General features: G+C 47.5%; 1 protein-coding gene across 1 annotated transcript in view; it reads left to right on the top strand.

Moving 5' to 3' along the window:
• The window catches only part of DYNC2H1 (dynein cytoplasmic 2 heavy chain 1), a 1,848,033-nt gene that overhangs the window by 216,298 nt on the left and 1,606,196 nt on the right, over positions 1-25,539 (top strand). The window contains exon 18 of the mRNA XM_029602426.1: positions 20,101-20,228. Coding sequence (XP_029458286.1) covers positions 20,101-20,228 — 128 coding nt within the window. The remainder of the gene's footprint in view (positions 1-20,100; positions 20,229-25,539) is intronic.

Consider the following 25,539-nt stretch of genomic DNA (forward strand, 5'->3'; position numbering starts at 1 on the left):
CTACTGTTCCTAGCAGCCAAAAAACTCAAATTCAGCACGCTTCCCATCAACTCCCTACTACCCATTGAAGTCAGTCTCTTCAAGTCCAAAACCCTCCAAATCCTGCTGATCTATGCCCCCCCCCCCCAGGCACTCTCAACAAAGATCCATGCCCTCTCATCGAAACCATCGCATCTAACCTCAACACCAATCACCCCACCATCATCCTAGGCGACTTTAACCTCCACTTTGACAAATCTCCCCTCTCCCCTTCAAGTGATTTATTTATTTTATTTAGTGATCTCCTCCTCAACTCGCTAACTGCCATGGGCTTCATACAAATAATTTATTTATTTTATTTAAGGACTTTATATCCCGAAGATCATGTACTAGTACATATCGCTTCGGTTTACAGATAACCAGCATTAGAATTACCATATATATGGTGTACATAGAACAATTAACATTCAACAGTGTACATTAATAAATAATGATAAATAAATAAATAATAAACTCCCCTACACAGAAATCAGGCCACATCCTGGATCTGATTTTCATCAACAGCAAAATAACACTCAACTCCCCCCACCACCACCACTTCTGTTCCCTGGTCAGATCACATGGTAATAAAAACCAAACTCCAAGTGGACCATACCCACATCTACAATCTAATAGATAAAAAACATATAATCTTCACCAAACCATGCTCCAGTGAGACCCTAGAAAAAACCTTACCTGATGCCCTAAAAAATCTAGACACCTCTAATACCGTTAATGCAGTCAACTCATGGACCTCAATCAACATGGAGACAGCGAAAAAGATCTGCCCAACCATCGAAAAGGAAATCGGAACCACAGCAAGACACAAATCACCTTGTATAACCAGGATCTAAAAAACATAAAACGCCAATTAAGACACGCAGAAAAAGCCTGGCGAAGCAACCCCACAAGCCAACTATGTGACCGATATAGAACTTTCCTATACATATATACAACTGACATCAATGAAGCCAAACGAAACTTCTACTCCCAAAGAATTCACAACTACCAATACAACCCGAGAGTCCTGTTCAAGTATGTAACTCAGCTGACGCGACCCATCAACAACACCTCACAAAAAGAAACTTCAACAATATCCAGTCACAACTTTGCCCAATACCTCATAGACAAAACAGCTAAACTCAGCCCAAAAGACCCACCAATTAATCTGGAACCCACCACACAACCATCCCCCACAGCATCAACTTGGTCACAGTTTGAGACAGTAGCCTCCACTGAGGTGGAAAACAGGGCCGGTCGCTCCGGTCACGTGGTCTGCCGTGCGCGGCCGTGACAGAGTCGTGCTTGGTAGACCACGTGATATGTCCTGGGCCGGCCTGGGCGGCGAATACCCGGGCTGGTCGTCCTCGGGAATCCACCGCTGGTGGAAAACATTGTTCGAAAGATCAACCCAGCAGCACACCCGCTCGACCCCATCCCAACAAAAACCCTCAAGCTAATTCCAAACTGCCTAGCCAGACCCATCGCTGACATCACCAAGCTCTCCCTCGAGCAAGGAATATTCCCGGATCCCCTTAAATGCGCTGTAGTCAAGCCTATCCTAAAAAAACCCCCAACTCGACCTGACCATCCCATCCAACTACCGACCCATCTCGAACCTTCCGTTCTTGGCCAAGATCATCAAGAAGACAGTCAACCACCAACTTTCAGAATTTCTGGAAAACCACAACATACTGGCCCCCGCTCAACACGGCTTCAAAAATTTCCACAGCACTGAATCACTGCTACTCACCCTCATAGACATAATACTGCGAGGGTTTGACAAAGGCACATCCTTCCTCCTAATCCTACTGGACATCTCCGCCGCATTTGACACCGTCAACCACAAGATCCTAATTCACAGACTAAGAGAAATAGGCATCAGTGGCACCATCCTCCAATGGTTTCAATCATTCCTCACCAACAGATCTTTCAAAGTAGCCCAAGGAAATACAACATCAGAAAGAATCCCCCTTTCACAAGGAGTCCCACAAGGCTCATCCCTATCCCCCACCCTCTTCAACGTCTATATGCTGCCACTATGCAAATACCTAGACAAAACAGGACTCACCTACTTTCTCTACGCCGATGACGTACAGATCCTGTTCCCCATCAGAGACAACATCAGCAACACCCTAAACCGATGGGAAGCATATCGGACAGACATAACCTCCATCCTCTCAGAAATGGCACTAACGCTCAACCAGAGCAAGACAGAAATTCTCCACCTCTCCAGAAAATCCACAACACCCATCTCTGACCCCACAACCCTATCCAACTACAACATACTCCTGACGGTTAGAGACCTCGGAGTCACCCTGGACCAGGAACTGAACTTCAAACATCATATCAAAACCCTGATAAAAGAAGGATTCTACAAACTCCAAATCCTGAAGAAACTCCAACCTCTATTTCATCCCCCAGACTACCGAACAGTACTGCAATCCCTCCTTTTCGCCAAGATAGACTATTGCAACGCCCTCCTAACTGGTCTTCCCGCATCCACCCTCAAGCCCCTCCAGCTTCTACAAAATACTGCGCACGGTCACTAACGAACAAGAAAAAAACAGATCACATCACGTCCGCACTCAAACAACTCCACTGGTTGCCCATCCCATTCAGATCCCAATAGAAAACACTCATGCTCATACACAAAGCCATCCATAATAACAAAGCCAGCTGGTTACAAGGACCTCTGACCCCCTGCAACCCCACTAGAAATCTCCGCTCAACCAACAAAGGCCTACTTCCCATTCCCCCGGCCAAGGAAGTACATTGAGTCTCCACCAAAGAATGCGCTGCATCCGTAGCAGGCGTTCACCTCTGGAACACCCTTCCACCCACTCTCAGAACTGACCCCTCCACCCCCACTTTCCGAAAGAGCCTCAAAACCTGGCTCTTCTGGAAAGCATTCACAGCAGATAAATAAATCCACCATAGCCCCCTCCCTCCCACCAAATAACAGTCCCCTCCACCCCGTCCCCTTACCCCTCCAGTTTCCTCCCCACCCTACCACTGTACAAAGTTTACTTCAACTCTTAACATATTCAGTAAGTTATGCTAATATACACGTTTTATTATAATACTATCCTGTTAAAGTTATATGTACTTAGCGAGTTACTCATTTAAGCTGTTACATTATACCATGTCATGTAAAAGTTCTATGTTCTGAGCTAGTTATTCAATTAAGCTGTTACATTGTATCATGTCATTATAAGGCTAGCCTTAGACATCTTGTTATATGTAAACCGATGTGATATGTCAAATCGAATGTCGGTATAGGAAAATAAATAAATAAATAAATTATTGGAGTGGGTACTCCAGGTCGTAGAGACACAACCACTGTGCTGGTTGGCACATATAGCATGTGGAACACAGCCCCATTACACTGTCTCCGTTCAGTGCCAAATACACCACGAGGGTGCAGGGAGGGAGCAACGTGGGGGCTAGATATACCAAAAAGAAAGACAAGGAAGACTCCGGTACAACCACCCACAGCAGAATCGATCATAGCAAGTGAGAGCACGACATTTGGGGAGTAACAGGATCATGAGGATGCAGGAAATGTTTGGCCATCGCAGCAGGGGGTGGAGAATACAGCATACACTGAGCATCGCATGCACCCCAGAGCATCGCATGAACCCCAGTGCATGCACCTTCCCCCAGAGGGGTGACTCGAATGGTTACCTGGCAACTTATGGGCATTACCAAACAATACAGGGCAGCTCTCTCATAGCGAGTCAGGCATGGGCCAGACAGGCCTTGCCATGTCGAGGGAAGAAAATCAAGGCCCTGGAATGTGGGCTTGGAGGCAAGTCAATGCACCATTCCAATAGGCGCCTCATTGGTTGACAGACATGCTGAGATTGTACACAAATTTGGAAGCCAAATTGGCATTTGGTAGAAAAGAAGGCCCATTTGATGATCTGCTGTTTGATAACATGATGCTGTCACTTTTAGCAATTATACTTAACAAGGACCCAGGCAAATTCAGATGTGATACAGAACCTATCATACCCACAAGGATCATCAGTAAACAACTATCTACCAGCAGAAGAATGTATAGTGCACTACTCATCACTCAATAGTGCCATAGCCTTATTGCGGGAATGTGGACAGGGATTCCTCATGGCAAAGACCAATATCGAGTCAGCATTCAGACTACTACCAGTTGATCCATACAGCATCTCACTATTAGGCTTCAAATTTTGTGGCCTGTGTTATTTTGATAAGTGCATGCTGATGGGCTTTTTTGGTCTCCTGTTACTACTTTGAATTATTCATTTCATTTCTCCACTGGATGATGGCCCGAAGGGTGAGGCTGCATAACATCATACATTACCTTGATGATTTTCTGTTTGTGGGGCTGTCACAAACACATGTGTGCAGTTACTACAGGCATTTCAGGATGTAGCCAAGGAGTTGGGGATACCGATAGCCCAGGAAAAAACCAAGGCCCCCAAGACAACAATTTGCTTCTTGGAAATATAGCATTCCTTGAATTATTCCCCATTCTGGTTGCATTGGTAATTTGGGATAGTAAGCTACAGAACAAGCACATAGTCTTTTGGTGTGACGACAAAGCAGTACTAGATGTTATTAACAGGCAGGCAGCCACGTGCCCTACGGTGGTAGAGTTATTGCACAAAGTGATACTCATGTGTTTACACCTTAATACATTCATAAGAGTGCAACATGTACTGTGGATCAAAGATAGTGTTGCAGATTCATTGTCACATACTAAATGGAATTTATTTCCATTTAGTATGTGGAGGGGGGACAGGAAACCAAGAAAAAAAGCTAAGGAAGCCCTTTAAAACAGGGCTACTCCCCGCGAAACTTCCTCTGCCGCCGGACCCACCTGCAAGCTGGGACCCGATCCAGCCAACAGGCCCCTACCCTGCCTCCAGCCAGCGTCGCCGACCATGTGGCGCTCCCCTCCCTGAGCTCCTGCCCCGACCAACCCGGTAAGAGCCGCGCTGACGTCAGCGCCTGGGAGGGGGGACAGGAAACCAAGAAAAAAAGCTAAGGAAGCCCTTTAAAACAGGGCTACTCCCCGCGGCGCCGCGCGCCGAAGGAGCGCAACCAAGGGGCCTGCCCCTTGGTGCGCCCCTTAGTGTGCCCTCAGTGTGCCCTCATCTTTCGTCTCTAAACCACGGACCAACTCCTCAATCTGACCAGACGCCAACCTGACTCAACATAACGCTCACTCAACTCTCAACCTCCTCACTCAGCAGACGGACGCTCACTTGACTCTCACCCTCCTCACTCAGCAGACGGACGCTCACTCGACTCTCAACCTCCTCACTCAGCAGACGGACGCTCACTCGAACTTCAGCCACACCCCAACTCTTCAATAAAGGAACGCTCACTCAAAGCTCACCCAGCCCCTCACCACAAGAGAAACATGACACAAGGCTACCCAATCCCTATCCTACAACACAGTGCGCTTACCAAAGAAAAATCAGCCAAGCTTCTCAGGTTCCGTGCCACCAGATCTCTCATCCCAATCATGATCTCCCCCTTTACTCAACTTTTGGGTCTTACTTTATTCTCATTGACCCTATTCAATGCTCAATCACTCACTAAGAAATCACATATCCTGAACGACTATCTCCTCGACTCAAACCCAGACATCTGCGCTATAACGGAAACTTGGCTCAAACCCACAGACATAGCCCTAATAAACCAACTACCTACACATCTTTATGACTTTTTCTCTCTTCCTAGACAAAAAAAGAGAGGCGGCGGCCTGCTCCTAGCGGCCAAGAAAGAACTTAGGCTAACTCTACAACCAGCCAAGTCCACATCCAAATTAGAACTAGGCCTGTTCAAATCTGACCAGCTTCAAATCCTTCTCATTTATGCTCCGCCAGGTCTCCTAGACACCGACGCCTCCCCCATTGTAGAAACAATAGCCAGATATATCAATCTAGATGCCCCCGCTATGATCTTAGGAGACTTCAACCTCCACGTTGACTCAATCCCTCTCTCTACCAACTGCGAAGCATTCCTCACCTCCCTCAAGGCTATGGGTTTTAATCAAATTATCAACAAACCCACCCATAAAGCAGGTCACACTCTAGACCTCATTTTCATAAACTCCGGCTTATCACATTCTACCCCCCCTGAATGCACCCCAGTCCCCTGGTCTGACCATGTATTGATTTCCACCACCCTCTCGAGAAAAGAAAATCCCAACTCTCAAGCCACGTAACCTAATTTTCACTACAGGAGACCTTGTTCCCCTGAGACACTCAGTGAGCACCAAACAAAGGAACTACTCAACCTAGATGTCTCAACACCCAACTCAGCACTGTTCTCATGGCACAGCATCACAGAATCAGTAGCAAACAAAATAAGCCCTCTAACAACCATCTAACAGGAAACAACCTTGGTTCTCCGATGAACTCAGAAAACTTAAACTGAACCTCAGACAGAAAGAGAACAAATGGCGTAAGACCCCAGGCCCGAGCACACTAGCCGCCTACAAATCAGCCCTCCACTCCTACAGGACCTCCACTCTCCGAACAAAAAAAGATTTTTACGCCCACAGAATCCACGACCTCGTTTTCAACACCAAGGCCCTATTCTCATATGTATCGGATCTCACGAAAACCATCACCCCACCCATCCCAGATGATCAAGCACAATCAAAGGCAAATGAACTCGCAACTTTCTTCCAGAGCAAAATATCCAACCTACTAACACTCCTGCCCACCAACCCGACCTATATTCCCATTTCCATCTTTCTCCCGTCAAACACCACTCTGGATTCATTTGAACTTACTTCTGCCCTAGAGATATAATTCTTAATAAAGAAAATGAAACCCTCAAACCATCCCCTCGATCATATCCCAACTAAACTACTCCTATCGGTGCCAGACGCCATCTCCAGACATCTAGCGGATATCATAAACTGCTCACTATCCCAAGGAATTTTCCCTGAGGAACTGAAACTCGCTACCCTCAAACCTCTGCTCAAAAAAACAAACCTAGACCCTAAGGATCCCAATAACTTCCGCCCCATCTCAAATTTGCCTTTCATCGCTAAGATCATGGAAAAACTAGTCAATAACCAACTGTCAGACTACCTGGAAGACCACAACATTCTTTACCCTACGCAATATGGAGTCCGCAAATCTTTAAACACAGAGACCCTCCTCATCTCCCTCACAGATCACCTTCTCATGGGGCTGGACACTGGACACTCCTTCCTTCTTGTACTTCTTGACATCTTGGCTGCATTTGACACGGTGAATCACTCCATCCTCCTCAAACTACTTACAGACATCGGGATAACAGGAACAGCATTCAAATGGTTCAACTCTTTCCTCAATAACAGAGGATACAAAGTAAAAATCAATAACAAAGAGTCTCATCCCATCAACTCCACAAGAGGCGTACCTCAGGGCTCTTCCCTGTCACCCACACTCTTCAATATATACCTGCTCCCCCTCTGTCAGCTACTCATGAAGCTAAAACTTAAACACTATCTATACGCAGACGACGTCCAAATCCTGATCCCGATAACCGAATCCCTCTCAAAAATACTTAAATTCTGGGACAACTGTCTTCAAGACATCAACCACCTCCTAACGAATCTAAACCTAGTGCTGAACACATCTAAGACGGAACTGCTCCTTATTTCTCCCAACCTCAGTGATAACCTTCACCTGTCCCATACCAACACCCTGGTCAGCCAAGCAAGAAATCTCAGCATTTTAATTGATAACCAGCTAAATCTAAAGAGGTTCATCAACAACACAACCAAGGATTGCTTCTTCAAACTTCAGGTGCTAAAGAGACTCAAACCGCTTCTGTATTTCCAGGACTTCAGATCAGTACTCCAAGCCATCATTTTTTCCAAATTAGACTATTGCAATTCAATTCTACTAGGTCTTCCCGCCTCTTCCACCAAACCGCTGCAAATGCTGCAAAACTCGGCCGCCAGAATCTTATCAAATGCCAACAGAAGAGACCACATCACACCTATCCTAAAAAAATCTGCATTGGCTTCCTATAAGCTTCAGAATCTTACACAAATGTCTCACCATCATTCACAAATCAGTTTACAATCAAACCCCCATCGATATCCAATACCCACTCACTCTACACACATCCCTAAGACCGATCAGAGAAGCCTACAGGGGATCGCTTCACCCCCCCCAGCCAAATCCACACTCCACTCAGCCACCAAAGAGAGAGCCTTCTCGACAGCGGCACCGAACATTTGGAATTCTATGCCCTCTGACCTTAGACTAGAACCCTGTCTGTTGACCTTCAGCAAAAAAGTGAAGACTTGGCTATTCCAACAAGCCTTCCCTTAATCTGGGACCTCCCCATCTACAGACTCACTACAAGGCCCTCTAGTCATCGCATCCCCTTTACCGCATTTGTAAATATTGTTGTATTGATATGGTTTAGTTCCGAATTCTTCTGCCATTGGCTCCTCTTATTCCCAGTTTGAGTACCCCTGTTTTATTGTAACTTTCGTTTATTCTTGGATATGTTAATGTTACTTCCCTATGTTCCATGTAAACCAATCTGATTTGATCCGTATCAAGAATGTCGGTATATAAAAGCACTAAATAAATAAATAAATAAATAAAATTTCGGAAACAGATTCCAGGAGTGGACCAAGTGGGAACACCAGTGCTGATACAATTAATGAAGATCGGTCTGTAACTGAGGGAGACCTTATGCAGAGATGGTAGCCCCGGCCATCAGGCCAGCATACTGCAGAGCATGTGAAAAGATGCACAGTTTTTTGACTGAGTGGGAATGGGTAACAGAACCTGTACCTGCTAAATTGGTGATACGATATAGAGTTATGGCAAAGGATGAAGGGAGATCAAGGGGTTCAGTAATCAAACAACTAGCGGGAATGGCCTTCTTTACAAAGGCACAAGGGTGGGGAGACCTCACCAGGAGCTTTATGGTTAAAAAGATGAAGATATGTTGGGCAAAAAAGGTGGAGCTTACTCAGGACTCCAGGAGGTCTGTTATGCACAAGTTGCGGGTTCAGTTTTGGCATATTCTGTCATTTGTATGTGAATCTGAATATGAGGTTAAACTGTTTCATCTTGCATTTTCCCTGGCTTTTTTTTTGGTGCCTTCCAAGTGTATGAACTGGTGGCTGCTTCCAAGAATGACATGGGTTACAATGAAATATTGAAGGAGAACGTGCATATAATAGATCAGTCTGTGCAAATACTGCTCCACAGATCTAAGACCGATCAGGTCGGTTGAAGTGCTAAATTAGATTTCAAGCAGGTCCTATCTCAAATTAATTTCCCATTAAGGAGCTTGTAGAGTTATTTGGCAATATGGACTATAGATGGTACGCATTTGTTGGTGAACTATGATAAGGTTCCCTTTACCAGGTATCAGTTGGTAAAGGAATATGGCCCTTAGTAAGTTAGGATGTGACATAGAGAGTTTCGGTACCCATTCCTTTTGGAAAGGGGTGGCCACAAGCGTGGCACAAGCAGGTTTATTCGTGGAGACGATTCAAAGAACCGGGAGATGGAAATCTTCTGCAGTTAATAGTTATATCAGATTGGATCATATCCTTGTAGCTAATCATAACAATTAACTTTTGTTGTAGATTATGCCCAAGGGAATAGGAGGGTCTGGATTGTTGGACTTTCATTTATACACTGGGCAGCCAGGAGGGGGCAAGTCTGCATATATGGGCCACATTTGGGTCTGGCCTCGCATGGGGTTTGTATTTCATGGATGGGAACGCGCAGTATGTGATTGGAAAATTTGTTATCCCAGGGCAAGCAGGATGATAGTCCTCACATATGGGTGATGTCACTGGACAGAGCCCTATCACGGAAAACTTTCTGTCAAAGTTTCTAGAAACTTTTGACTGGCACACTGAGCCCACTGAGCATGCCCAACATGCCGTTATCCCTCGAGCCACAGGGGTCTCCCTTCAGTCTTCTTTTTCCCGTGCTACAGTTAGTTTCGCGGTTAAGGAGCCCTGTGTGGTACTTCACACAATATTTCCTCACGTAAAACGTTCAAAAAAATTCTCAAAAATTTTCCGCTTCATAGGGGTCTCTAGGTTTTACATTGATTGATGAGTAAACCCTCTTACGGTCTATACAGTTCTGTCGGGTTTTGTTGCCAGAAGGTCATCGACGGCTGTCCGACCTTCAAACTATTATTTGTAATGGCAACCGGGTTCAAAAAATGCCCAAATTGTCCTTGGACAATTCAATTACTGACCCCCATGTCGAGTGTGTCCTTTGTTTGGGCCCGGGACATAGTGTAACTGCATGCTCTTAATGTGCAGAAATGACGGCTAAAGCCAGATGGGCCCGTCTGGAAAAGATGGAAAGCCTTTTCCATTTTCAATTTCTTCCATCGACCTTGACATCGACGCAGTCGTCACTGGCAGGAGCGGCTAAAAAAATAGTCATTAAAACCAAGCGGCATGAAGGAAGTGGTGACTACCCGTCCCCGACGCCATTATGGTCCTCGAAAAAATCGACTTCGGTGTTGGAAAAGAAAGGTACCGAGCATCGAGAGAAACATCAACACCAACATCGACGGACTTCCACGCCCGATGTCGGCTCGATTCCTGGGACAGTTCTGATAACCATCGAGCCACCACTGAAGAGAGCTCGAGCAGAGGAGCCATCTATGCCCTCGATGCCTCTTAGTCCAAGGCGATCCCCACCGATATCGGTGCCGGGTTCTGTGCCTCCACAGGGATCTGTGGAAGAGCCAGCTTCGCCTTCTCTGCCACCCTGTATAGCTGCTCTGAACTCACCAGCTATAAGGGAGGAACTGGATGGGTTTATCCTCCAGGCAGTAGTCGAAGCTCTTCGGGATATCCATCCACCGGTGCCGATGCCATCACCAACGCCGACGCCATCGGTGTTTACACCATTACGCAAAAGAATCGATGCCTTGATCGGTACCCTGCCAATGCAACCACTGCCATCGAAACCGATGATACTGATAAAAGACCCAACACCGATACCAATTCCAGGTTCTTCGGAGGATGAAGCCTCAGGTTTTAATTTACCGTCGCCTGAGCTGATACCGGGGCCATCGGGTATCTCTCAACTGAGGCTCCCGACTTTTCCATCGGTGCCATCGATTCCGCAGCCACCTCCATCTATGCCACCGAGGTCTCATCCTAAACCATTGATGACTTTACATCCTTCGATGCCATTTCTTCCTCCTCATTTCACTCCTCCACATCATCCCTCATCAGATACCTGGGAGGATGTGGATACCGATTCCTCCTCCGAAGATGTATCTGACCCGGGTAACTATAGACCAGTGAGCCTGACTTCAGTGCCGAGAAAAATAGTGGAAACTATTCTCAAGATCAAAATCATAGAGCATATAGAAAGACATGGTTTAATGGAACACAGTCAACATGGATTTACCCAAGGGAAGTCTTGCCTAACAATTCTGCTTCATTTTTTTGAAGGGGTTAATAAACATGTGGATAAAGGTGAACCGGTAGATGTAGTGTATTTGGATTTTCAGATGGCGTTTGACAAAGTCCCTCATGAGAGGCTTCTAAGAAAACTAAAAAGCCGCATCTCAAAAAAGATATAGTTGTGATGGAGAAGGTACAGAGAAGGGCAACCAAAATGATAAAGGGGATGGAACAGCTCCCCTATGAGGAAAGGCTGAAGAGGTTAGGGCTGTTCAGCTTGGAGAAGAGACGGCTAAGGGGGGATATGATAGTGGTCTTTAAGATCATGAGAGGTCTTGAACGAGTAGATGTGAATCGGTTATTTTCACTTTCGAATAATAGAAGGACTAGGGGGTATTCCATGAAGTTAGCAAGTAGCACATTTAAGACTAATCGGAGAAAATTCTTTTTCACTCAATGCACAATAAAGCTCTGGAATTTGTTGCCAGAGGATGTGGTTAGTGCAGTTAGTGTAGCTGGGTTCAAAAAAGGTTTGGATAAGTTCTTGGAGGAGAAGTCCATTAATAGCCACTGCTATAAATTGCATCAGTAGCATGGGATCTTCTTAGTGTTTGGGTAATTGCCAGGCTCTTGTGGTTTGGTTTGGCCTCTGTTGGAAACAGGATGCTAGGCTTGATGGACCCTTGGTCTGACCTAGCATGGCAGTTTCTTATGACCCATCTCCACCAGAAGAGAGGAGAAAGTCACCTCCAGTGGACCTCTCCTTTTCCAATTTCATCAAGGAAATGTCTGATACAATTCCTTTCCAGTTATTAACTGAAGAGGACTCAAGACATAAAACTCTGGAGGTTCTACAGTTTGTAGATCTCCCCAAGGAAGTACTTGCCATCCCATCTGTGAAGTCCTAGTTGATCTTCAGCATAGATTATGGGAGCATCCTTGTTCAATTCCACCAGCAAACAAGCGGACGGACGCTACATACTTCACATACCACATACCACACATGCCAGGATTTCAAAAGCCTCAGCTCCCACACCAATCTGTGGTGGTTGAGTCTGCCCAAAAAAGAAAAAAGAATCCGTCCACATTCATCCACACCTCCTGGCAAGGAGCAGAAGTTTCTGGATACTCTGGGAAGAAAGATGTTTCAAGGTTCCATGCTTGTTTCTAGAATTGCATCATACCAATTATACATGACGCAATACCAACGAAACTTATGGAAACAGATACTGTCTGAATCTCTGCCTCAGCAACACCAAGATTCCTTCAATTCTATAATTTATAAGGGCCTGGAAGCAGGTAAACACGAGGTATGGGCAGCCTATGACTGTTTCGAGACATCTTCCAGGATCGCAGCGACTGGTATTAGAGCAAGAAGATGGGCCTGGCTAAAGGCATCTGATCTCTGGCCTGAAATTCAGGAGAAATTAGCAGACCTCCCTTGCACTGGTGACAACCTTTTTGGAGAAAAGTTGCAAGATGCTTTTGCACAATTAAAGGACCATAATGAAACTCCACACCAGTTTTCCATCGTGGCTACAGAAACTCCATCTCTGCAAGGCGAACAAACAGGAAAGATACCAGAAAACCTTATTATAGACCATGAAGGTTTTATCTTTCAACACCTTGTGGTAGCTCAACAAGGCCATCCCAAAGAGGTCAGTCCACGCAACCAAAGGCATCTAGACCTCAACCTCCCCCGCAGACAGTTCCGGCATCAGGGTTTTGAAAGCCTTTCAGAGAGCAGCAGCCACTCCAGGAACCCAATCCAGCACTTGCCAGTTGGAGGCCGAATCTGATTCTTTCTACCCATATGTGAGGACTACCATCCTGCTTGTCCTGGGATAAAGCAAAATTGCTTACCTGTAATAGGTGTTTTCACAGGACAAGCAGGATGGTAGTCCTCACATATGGGTGACATCATCAGGATGGAGCCCAATCACGGAACACTTTTGTCAAAGTTTCCAGAACTTTGACTGGCACCTACTGGGCATGCCCCGCATAGCACCAACCCTGCAGCCAGCAGGGGTCCCCCTTCTGTCTTCTTTTTTCCGCGCAGCAGTAGTCACGCGGGTTAAGGAGCTCTTTAGAGATTCCTGACAGGAATTTTCCTCACGGAACTTTGTTTAAAAAAAAATTTCAAAATATTTTACCACACAGGGATCCCCTTATTGATTTCTTTGGTCCGCTATCGAACTTAAGTTTTTTGCCCGTTTGCGGTCGATTCCAGTCGAGTTTTTCCGTCGCGGCCTACTGGCCATCGACCGCACTGCAACTAAATTTTGCTGAAGCCATGGCGTCGGGTTTCCGTCCTTGCCCCGACTGCACTAGAACAATGTCCATCACAGACCCTCACACGGTCTGTGTGATGTGCTTAGGGTCCGGCCACGATGTCCTTACTTGCACCAAAAGTGCTCAAATGACACCAAAAGGTCACAAGGCTCGACTCAATAAGATGGGTCTTCTCTTTCGGCCAAAACCCCTGACTCCAATCGATAGCTTCGACGTCGTCTGAACAAGTGCCGTCTACATTGCGCCAGCACCGGGAATCCGCTGCTATCTGACCGGGCTCGACGACTGCACTGGTGTCGACCCCCTCTGTTTCTCCTCTGGAAAAACACTGGGGGGATGATCGAGAAAAACATCGACACCGTCATCGTAAAGCTCAGGCCATCGATACTGGTAAACCCTCAACATCAACGTCATCTGAGCCTCTGACAAAGAAGCCCTGTACAGAAAAGGCTTCGTCCTCTTCTGTCTCTGGATCACCGAGGCGTTCCCCACCTGGACAGGTGCCGGGATCCGCAATGCCACTTTCACCGGTGAACCCTCTGGCTACGCCAGTTCTGCTTCCTACTCCGGAACCGGGTATCCATGCCCCAGGTTTCCATGAGGAATTGGATCGGATGATCCAAGAGGCCATCGGCAAAGCACTCCAGGGCTTACAACTTCCATCGATACCGGTACCGGTTCCTCCTCCGGTCACCGATCCGATGCCCATGGCGCTGGCACCGCTATTGGCTAGAATGGACAAGTTAATCGGTGCCTTTCCACTGGTGGATCCGAGGGAACAGAGGGACCCAACTCCTTCCTCACCAATTCCCTTGTCATCGAAGGAAGATGAAGAAACACTGCTCTTCATTCCACCATCGGGAGTACCGCCGATGGTGGTACTCCCGATGACGCCATGGCTTCAGCGGGGCATGCCCAGTAGGTGCCAGTCAAAGTAGGTGCCACTGACACATCCATCGATGTCACCGATTCCATCGGTGCCTCCGTCGATGCCTCCCTCGATGCCAGCCATACCGCCATCGATGCCCTCAATGCCTCTCAGGACCATCGATGGCCAGGGCCTTCAGGAATAACCCCGTTACTTCCTTCTGAAGAACATTTGGGAGCGAGTGATGACCCTTATAATCCTTGGACCGACGATTTGTCCCAGGATTCTGATGATCTACATTCCCAGCCCTCCGCTCCTTATGAAAGGAAGCGTTCTCCTCCAGAGGACCTGTCCTTTATTAATTTTGTAAAGGAGATGTCTGAAACAGTTCCATTCCAGCTTCAGTCAGAAGAGGACTCTAGACACCAGATGCTAGAGCTTCTACAATTTCTCGATGCTCCAAAGGAAATCATGTCCATCCCTATTCATGACATCCTTTTGAAGAGAAACTGGGTCACCCTGGCTCGGTGGCACCTGTTAACCGAAAAGCAGATGCCACCTACTTAGTTCAGTCAGCTCCTAGCTTTCAAAGAACTCACTTGGATCATCACTCGGTGGTTGTAGAGTCAGCCCAGAAGAGGGCCAGACGCTCCAAACCTCATTCATCCATTCCCCCAGGGAAAGATCAGAAGTTCCTGGATACATTTGGAAGACGGGTATTCCATGGATCAATGCTCATCTCTCGCATTGCATCCTATCAACTCTACATGACCCAATATAATAGGGCCTTGCTCACGAAGATTCAAGACTTTGCTGAGGCCTTACCTCTGCATTTCCAGGACCAACTTCATGCCCTAGCACAAAAGGGCTTAGATGCTGGCAAGCATGAAGTGCAGTCAGCTTATGACATCTTTGACACTGCTTCCAGGGTGTCGGCAGCCGGTATCAGCACAAGGAGATGGGCCTGGCTGAAATCGTCAGACCTCAGACCAGAGGTACAAGACAGATTGGCTGATTTGCCCTGTGCGGGGGATAATCTTTTCGGTGAAAAGATTCAAAAAGCAGTGGCGCAGCTCAAGGACCACCAAGAGACTCTGCGCCAGCTCTCCTTACTGCCTTCTGATCCCTCTTCTTCATCCAAAACATCTTTTAAGAGGGATTCTAAGAGACAATTCTACCGGCAGAGGAGATATTATCCCCCAGGGTCCAGGGGTCGGCCTTCTAAGCCTTACCAAAAAGGCCAACCTAGGTAGCCTAGAGGGCAGAAGTTGCAGCCAGCCACTCAACAAGGTCCAGAGGCAGGTTTTTGTCTCCTTTCTAGAGAGCAGTACCCAGTTTCCACTTCCGACCATTCCTGTCGATGGTCGGTTGTGCCACTTCTCCAGCCTAAGGCACACAGTCACCAGAGATCAGTGGGTACTTGCAGTAGTGTCCATAGGTTACCACCTCAACTTTCTCTCTGTCCCACCGGATTCCCCGCCTCGGCTGACGTGGGGAACATCCGATCATTCACCACTCTTGGAGCAGGCGGTCTCCCTCCTCCTCCACTCCCGAGCAATAGAACCAGTGCCCCTCTCAGAAGAGGGGCAAGGGTTCTATTCCAGGTATTTCCTGATACCAAAAAAGTCAGGTGGGGTGCGCCCAATATTGGATCTTCGCACTCTGAACAAATACCTACAAAGAGAAAAGTTCAAGATGGTGACCTTGGGTTCTTTACTTCCCCTTCTTCAAAGGGGAGACTGGCTCTGCTCTCTAGACCTTCAGGACGCCTACATGCACATTTCAATTACTCCGTCACATCGCAGATTCTGCGATTCCTCGTAGGCCCAAAACACTTTCAATATCGAGTGTTACCTTTCGGCCTAGCATCTGCCCCACACGTCTTCACCAAGTGCCTCGTGGTGGTAGCAGCCTACCTCAGGAGTCAGAATGTCCACGTCTATCCCTATCTGGACGATTGGTTGATCAGGGCTCCCTCTCGGCAAAGTGCACTGACATCCCTTCGCCTCACTTTGCATTCCCTGATCTCCCTGGTTTTTCTCATAAACTATCAAAAATCCAGACTAGTTCCTTTGCAAACTCTATCGTTCATAGGAGCCGACTTGGACACTCTAAGAGTGAAAACTTTCCTACCTCAAGATTGAGCTCTCACTCTCACTTCCCTGGCCTTTCGACTGCAGTCTCGACAACATTCAACTGCACGTCATTTCCTGATAGTATTGGGTCATATGGCCTCCACAGTGCATGTCACTCCCATGGCTCACCTCACCATGAGAGTAATGCAGTGGACTCTAAGATTGCAGTGGACTCAGTCTTCTCAGCCAATAACCTCCACAATCTGCATCACCAAACAGTTCCGTTTATCGCTAGCTTGGTGGGAAAACCAATCTAATCTGGTACAAGGCCTCCCATTTCAGATTCCAGAACCTCAAATAACCTTGACAACAAATGCCTCCAACCTCGGCTGGGGAGCACATGTTGGAAACCTGCAAATTCAGGGCATCTGGTCTCCAGAGGAAGCCAAATACCAGATAAATTTCCTGGAGTTTCGTGCAATCAGATATGCTCTCAGGGTTTTTCAGGATCACCTCTCCAACCAGGTCATCCTGATTCAAACCGACAACCAGGTGGCCATGTGGTACATCAACAAGCAAGGGGGAACGGGCTCCTACCTCCTATGTCAGGAAGCTGCACAGATATGGGCGGAGGCCCTTTCCCACTCGATGTACCTCAGGGCCACCTACTTGCCGGGAGTGGACAATGTGTTGGCGGAAAAGCTAAGTCGCACTTTTCAACCACACGAGTGGTCCCTAAACCCCACTGTAGTGGACTTAATATTCCAGCGTTGGGGTTACCCTCACATAGACCTCTTTGCATCAATTCATAACCTCAAAGTAGGGAACTTCTGCTCTCTCACTCGCAGCCAACGCGCCAGCCCAGAGATGCTTTCTCCCTCTCCTGGGCCAGCGGTCTCCTTTATGCATACCTTCCACTTCCACTCACTTCAAAGACTCTTGTGAAGTTGCGAAGGGACAGGGGTCTAATGATTCTCATAGCCCCTCATTGGCCACACCAGGTCTGGTTTCTAATTCTCCACGACTTATCGGTATACCGGCACATTCCTCTAGGGAAGGATCCACTTCTGATCACTCAGAACAACGGCTGCCTTCATCACCCCAACCTCCAGGCCCTCTCCCTGACTGCCTGGATGTTGAAAGGTTAATACTTCAACCTCTTAACCTTTCAGAGCCGGTTTCCCGTGTCCTAGTAGCTTCACGAAAGCCTTCCACAAGGTAGTCTTATCATTACAAGTGGAACAGATTTACGGCATGGTGTACTTCCATGTCCATTGATCCCTTCACTTGTACCACACCAAAGTTTCTCGACTATCTCTGGCACCTGTCAGGCCTCAAAACCTCTTCTATCAGGGAACATGTCAGTGTGGTAGCCGCCTTCCATAAAGGTGTGGGGGATGTACCCATTTCAGTACAACCCCTTGTCACACGCTTTTTGAAGGGCTTGCTTCACCTTAAACCTCCACTGCGTCCTCTGGCCCCTTCTTGGGACCTCAACATGGTTTTGGGAAGGCTCATGAAACCGCCGTTTGAGCCTCTCCAATCCTGTGATTTCTGCTATCTCACCTGGTAAGTGATTTTTCTTTTGGCGATCACATTGGCTCGCAGAGTTAGTGAGTTACAGGCCTTAGTCACCTACCCACCTTACACTAAACTTCTGCATGACAGGGTAGTACTCTGCACTCACCCTAATTTTTTGCCTAAGGTAGTATCAGAGTTTCATATCAATCAATCCATTATACTACCCACTTTCTTTCCCAGGCCCCACTCAAACCCAGGAGAACGGGCTCTGCATACCCTTGACTGTAAACGTGCTCTAGCTTTTTATCTAGATCATACAGCTGCCCACAGGAAAGACACTCAATTGTTTGTTTCCTTTGATCCCATAAAATTGGGCAAACCGGTGGGTAAGCAGACTCTCTCCTCCTCGTTAGCGGACTGTATTTCCTTTTGCGATCAGCAGGCAGGCATTCTGCTTCAAGTCTGTGTTAAAGCACACTCTGTCAGGGCCATGGCAACATCAGTAGCGCACCTAAGCTCGGTGCCGCTTGCTGACATCTGTAAGGCTGCTACCTGGATGCTCTCTCCACACCTTCGCAGCCCATTATTGTTTAGACAAGGCTGGCAGACAAGATTCCATCTTCAGCCAGTCTGTGCTATGCAACTTATTTGTGAACTGAGGTACTAACATCCTTCCGCCAACCCGGTAGAGTTCAGGATGCCCTCTACCAAATTCCACCCCAGTTCTTGTGCCTGTTGCACATCTTTGGGTACATTTGGTGCATTGCTTGGGCATCCTCAGCTCGGGAGTGGGGTGGGGGCTTGGGAGTGGGGTGGGGGGGGGGGGCATGAAGCAAGTGTAGCACTACCTTATGCTGGTGGTGGGGTACTTGAGCCTGTGGGCCAAATGTTTAGATGACCCATGTTGCCACCTTGCTTGGTAACGTGGCAGGGGGTGGGGAGTTGGATAAAATATGGCCATCTTGCTGATCTCACAGGGGATAGCAAGATATTGATAGCGCGGCTGGTGTCACAGGTGATAAAAATGGTCTGTAGGAAGTCACTGTGTTTATATATGGGCAATAAATCTGCGGCCTTATATATCCAACCATTGTCTCTGTATCTTATCGTGTTCCGGGTGTTGCGATGGAGGGGGGTACCCAGGATAGGGGCATTCATGCCACCTCCCAATGTTAAGGAAAAAAGAAAAAAAAGGATCCTGGTGCTGCTCAGAATACAGGTGTTAGTGGCTTCAAAAGGAGGCTGCCCTATATAGTAGAAGAAGGAGAAAAGCAGGCATGATGTTCAGGATCCTGAGTGAGGCCTTTGGCCTTGAATCACCTTTCAGTTTTCTACCATAAGTTTTCATTCATGATCTAAAGATCCATTTTTCTCCATCCCAGCCTAGGAATCAGCTTTTTATCTTCATTCCAGTCATTGTAGATACAATGCCTTACAGTCCATGTAAGGGTGTGATTTTGTTAATTTTTTTCCCCATATACATAGAAAACGAGAAAAAGCCTTAAGTGAATCAGGCCTTGTGTAAAACTAAACACTTCAACTGTCACACAGTGAAATAGAATAATGCAACTCACAGTCTCTTCACTAATTTCTAAACAAGAGCTGCCCACATGATACTGCTTTGTAAATGTTCATGACTTGGTATAATATGTTAAGAACTTGTAGTTTTGGACCCTTAAATAAAGAAAAAATGTATTTCTGTTTTCTTCGGGCCCGATATTGAGCTGGCTGTGTCGGGCAAAGTGAACTGAACAGCTTTGTAAAAATGTTCAGCTTGAATAAGTTGTCTGGTTTACCTGTGTGAAATGTTTTGAAAATTGCCCCCTAAATATTGTTTTTCACCTATCAGCATGCAAAATTGCTTGAAGTAATCTGCAAGCTGCTTTAGCTAACACATTATTTCTATTGCTATAAAGGAGTGGGTTGCAATTGGACAAGTAGATGTGGAAAAACTGGTGGATGAACATCTAAGCACTGTATATGACTGGGAGAAAAACTTTAAAGCATTAAAAGTGAGAGGAAAAGAGGCAGAACGTCTTCCAAGGTAAATGAGATGCTTGGATTGTGAATTGCACTTGCATGAAATTTGTTTTCTCATAACCTGATCTATTGGTGATTCTCCAGAACTTGTGAAAAATCACTCCATAATACAGCAGACAAACTGTTGTTAGACATAATTTCCCAGCAGAAGCTGATGTGAAACTCTGCTCAGTTATAAAATACTAGAAATGGTTTTCTCACAGGACAAGCAGGATGGTAGTCCTCACATATGGGTGACATCACAGGATGGAGCCCAATCACGGAACACTTTTGTCAAAGTTTCTAGAACTTTGACTGGCACCTACTGGGCATGCCCAGCATGGCACTAAACCTGCAGCCAGCAGGAGTCCCCCTTCAGTCTTCTTTTTTCCGCAGTACAGTAGCCACGTGGGTTAAGCAGCTCCACAGAGATTCCTGACAAGAATTTTCCTCACGGAATTACTAAAAACTTTCATACCCCACAGGGGTCCCTCCTTCGAATTTTTGACTTCACGGTATTCCGGTATTTTTTTTACCCGTTTTCGGTCGATTTCCGTCGAGTTTGGCCTTCGCGGCCTACTGGCCGTCGACCGTACCGCGGCTCAATTTTTTCAGAGGCCATGTCGTTGGGGTTCCATCGGTGCCCGGACTGTACTCGCATCATGTCCATAACAGACCCTCATAAAGTCTGTGTAATGTGTCTTGGGTGCGAGCATGATGTCTTGACCTGCACTAAATGTGCCTTAATGACACCTAAAGGTTGCAAAGCCAGAATGGAAAAGATGGAAATTCTCTTCCGTTCTCAAATCCCGACGCCGTCTATTGCATCGATGTCATCTGAACTGGCACCATCTACTTCGTACCAGTATCGGCCACCGGCCAGTGACCGCCTGGCATCGATGACTTCTCGGCCTTTGACTACCTCTACCCCCCCCTCAGGACCGAGGGGATCGTAGAGAAAAACATCGGCATCGACACCAGAAGACTCGGACCATTGATGAAGGAGAGTCATCGACCTCACCATCGTCTGAGCCGCCATCGAAGAAACCCCGTTCAGAAAATGCACCGACCCTTTCTGTGACCGGTTCACCGAGGAAATCCTCACCTGGACGGGTATCAGGAGCCGCGACTCCACCTTTAACGGTGGTCCCTCCGGCTATGCCTCTGCCTCCTTCTTCCCTTCCGGAGCCAGGGCTGCTTGCTCCAGGTCTCCATGAAGAACTGGACCTGATGGTTCAGGAGGCCATCGATAAGACGATGCACAGACTCCAAGGTCCCCCGGTGCTGAAATCAGTGCCGGTCACGGAACCGATCATCGATCCCATTCCGGCAGCATTGGCATTGCTGCTCTTGAAGATGGAAGCACTTATAGCCGCTTTTCCACCGATGGATCCTGGGTCACCGATGGCTCCAGTGCCTTCCCCGCTTACTCTGTCATTGGGAGGAGAAACACCATTCCGCATTCCGCCATCGGGTGTCCTGCTGATGCCTCAACCATCGATGCCGATGCACCCATCGGTGCCACCGATCCATCCATCAATGCCCTCGATGCCTTCATTGGTGCCTCCAGTACTTCCCCCGATGCCCTCGGAGCCTAGACCGGGACCTTCAGGAATACCATCGTCCCGGACTTCTCAGGTTCCTAGAGGGGCACGTGCTGATTCCTATGACACCTGGACCGACAATTCTTCTCAGGACACCGATGACTTGCCATCGCCACCTTCTCCTACTGAAAGCAGGAAGTGTTCTCCTCCAGAGGACCTATCCTTCATAAATTTTGTGAAGGAAATGTCTGAATTGGTTCCCTTCCAATTGCAGACTGAACAAGATGACAGACATCAAATGATGGAGCTGTTACAATTCCTGGATGCTCCCAAGGAAATAACCTTGATCCCTATTCACCAGGTTCTTTTGGATCTCCTCAAAAAGAACTGGGAACACCCTGGTTCTGTTGCTCCAGTCAACAGAAAAGCCGATACCACTTATTTGGTCAAGTCAGCCCCAGGAGTCCAGAAACCTCAGCTGGATCACCAAGCTGTGGTTGTAGAATCTGCCCAAAAAAGGGCAAAAAGATCAAAACCCCACTCTTCCTTTCCCTCAGGTAAGGAACAGAAATTCCTGGATGCCAGGGATCGATGCTTATCTCTTGGATCGCCTCCTACTAGCTGAATATGACCCAGTGCAACAGGGTTTTATTCAAGCAGATACAGGACTTTGCAGAGTCCCTGCCTCAGCAATTCCAGGAACAGCTTCTAACCTTGGTACACAAGGGTTTTGAGGAAGGGAAGCATGAAATAAGATCCTTTTATGATATCTTTGACACCACTTCCAGGGTATCTGCAACTGCTATTTCGGCAAGAAGATGGGCCTGGCTTAAGTTTTGGACTTGCGCCCTGAAGTACAAGACAGATTATCTGATCTGCCCTGCATAGGAGACAATCTGTTTGGCGAACAGATTCAACGGTCGGTGGCGGAACTCAAGGACCATCATGAGACCCTTCGCCAGCTCTCTCTGATGCCCTCTGAGTATTCCTTCAAACAACCATTCAGGAAGGATACTAAAAAGTCATTCTTCCGTCCAAAGAAATCCTATCCACCACCGTCTAGAACTCGTTCCAAGAGACCTTTCCAAAAGGCCCAGTCTCGTCAACCTCATAAACAAAAGCCACAAGCAGCTCCTCAGCCGAGCCCTGCTTCCGTTTTTTGACTCCTGCATGGAGACCAGCAGCCAGTTTCCACTGCCTCAGATACCTGTGGGAGGTCGATTGTGCCATTTCAGCAGCAGGTGGCTCACAATCACCTCAGACCAGTGGGTCCTTGCCATAATCTCTCAAGGTTATCGCCTGAACTTTCTCTTCATTCCATCGGACTCCCCACCTCTACCGACGTGGAGAACATCCGACCTCTCACTACTCCTGGAGCAGGAGGTTTTCCTCCTCCTTCAGTCTAGAGCAACAGAACCAGTGCCATACTCACAACAAGGTCTAGGATTCTATTCCCGGTACTTTCTAATCCCCAAAAAATCAGGTGGCGTTCGTCCAATTCTGGACCTACGTGCCCTCAACAAGTACCTCCACCGAGAAAAGTTCAAAATGGTAACCTTGGGTTCCCTCCTTCCTCTTCTGCAAAGAGGAGACTGGCTCTGCTCTCTCGACCTCCAAGATGTGTACACACACATTGCGATAAATCCATCTCATCGCAGGTTCCTGAGATTTCTGGTAGGCCCCAAGCACTATCAATACTGAGTGCTCCCATTCAGCCTGGCATCTGCACCACGAGTGTTCATCAAGTGCCTCGTAAAAGTAGCAGCCTTCCTCAGGACTCAAGGTGTTCACGTCTACCCCTATCTAGACGATTGGTTGATCAGGCTCCCACTCAGCAAGCTGCTCTGTCTTCCCTACGTCTTACTTTACACACTCTGATTTCGCTAGGATTTCTCATCAACTACACAAAATCCTACTTAGTCCCATCTCAAACTTTATCATTCATAGGGGCAGACTTGGACACCTTGCAGGCAAAGGCATTTCTGCCTCGACAGCGAGCTCTCACTCTCATCTCTCTCGCACAACAGCTACAGTCTCAGCGCCGCACAACTGCACGCCACTTCCTCATCCTACTGGGACACATGGCGTCCTCAGTACAGTTTACCCCAATGGCCCGCTTGGCCATGAGAGTCATGCAGAGGACTCCAAGGTCATAATGAACTCAGTCTGTCCAACCTCTATTGACCACTGTCCACATCAATGACTCACTCCGTCAGTCTCTAGCCTGGTGGAAAAATCAGATCAATCTCCTCCAAGGCGTGCCTTTCCAGGCTCCAGACCCTCAAATAATTCTCACCACCGATGCTTCCAACCTTGGCTGGGGAGCCATGTTGCCGATTTGCAAACACAAAGAACTTGGTCTCCAGAGGAAACCAAACACCAAATCAATTTCCTGGAGCTTCGAGCAATCAGATATGCTCTCAGGGTCTTTCAGGATCGCCTTTCAATCAGGTCATCCTGATTCAGTCGGACAACCAGGTGGCCATGTGGTACATCAACAAAAAGGGAGGGACGGGCTACTACCTATTGTGTCAGGAAGCTGCACAGATATGGGCAGAGGCCCTCTCCCACTTGATGTACCTCAGAGCCACCTATTTGCCGGGAGTGGACAATGTGTTGGCGGACAACCTAAGTCGCGCTTTCCAGCCACACGAGTGGTCCCTCAACCCCACAGTAGCAGACTCAATATTCCAACGTTAGGGTCATCCTCGCATAGACCTCTTTGCATCACCTCAAAACCGCAAAGTAGAGAACTTATGCTCTCTCACTCGCAGCCAATACTCTCAGCCAAGAGATGCATTCTCCCTCTCATGGGCAACCAGTCTCCTATATGCATTCCCTCCACTTCCACTTCTTTTGAAGACTCTCGTGAAGTTACGTCAGGACAAGGGATGCATGATCCTGATAGCATCTCACTGGCCTCGCCAAGTGTGGTATCCAATATTTCAGGATCTCTCCATTCGCAGGCATATTCCCTTGGGAAAGGACCCGCTTCTGATCACTCAGAACGGCGGGTGCCTACGCCACCCCAATCTTCAAGCTTTGTCCCTGACGGCCTGGATATTGAAAGGTTAATTCTTCAGCCACTTAACCTTTCAGAGCCAGTTACCCGTGTCCTGATTGCTTAACGGAAGCCTTCCACGAGAAAGTCTTACCTATACAAATGGAACAGGTTTGGGTCATGGTGTTTCCCGTCGATAGCAGGGCTGAATTAGCCATGCTGTCATGGGATCTGTCAATCAGGCCCGGGAGGCGGAGCTTGTCAAAGCAGAGAACAGAGCTTTGCTCTCTGCGGCTGCGCGTATGTTCCCGCGCAGGAAAGTAACGGACTCTCCTCAGTCTGTTTTTTCCGCGAGCGGGAACGCACGCGGAGCTGTTATTCTCCTCAGTTTAAAAACAGAAATAAAATGTCTAAACCCGGGTTTAAACCCTGTGCCTGTGGAAAACGGATGTCGGTAACGGATGGACATGATCGCTGTTATCAGTGTCTCGGGCCGCATCACCGAACAGAAAATTGTGAGTTTTGCTCAAAAATGTCACCACGGGCATTAAAACAGAGGGCCTATAGGCTTCAGGAAATTTTTGCCTCCCGCGATCCGTCAGAGGCTCATTCTTCGCCTGGCCCGTTCACTTCATCGGCTCCGTCAAGAAAGAAATCTTTACCGTTTAATCCTAAGTCCTCCACTATAGGAGGTAAGAGGAAAGCAAAAAATCAAAGGCCAGTGGGTTCTCATAAATCCCCAGTGCCTGTAGAGCCGCAACGTACCTCATTGGAGGAGGAATCCTCCGCGC

Source organism: Rhinatrema bivittatum, chromosome 5, assembly GCF_901001135.1.
Source record: "Rhinatrema bivittatum chromosome 5, aRhiBiv1.1, whole genome shotgun sequence".
NCBI classification, from domain to species: Eukaryota; Metazoa; Chordata; class Amphibia; order Gymnophiona; family Rhinatrematidae; genus Rhinatrema; species Rhinatrema bivittatum.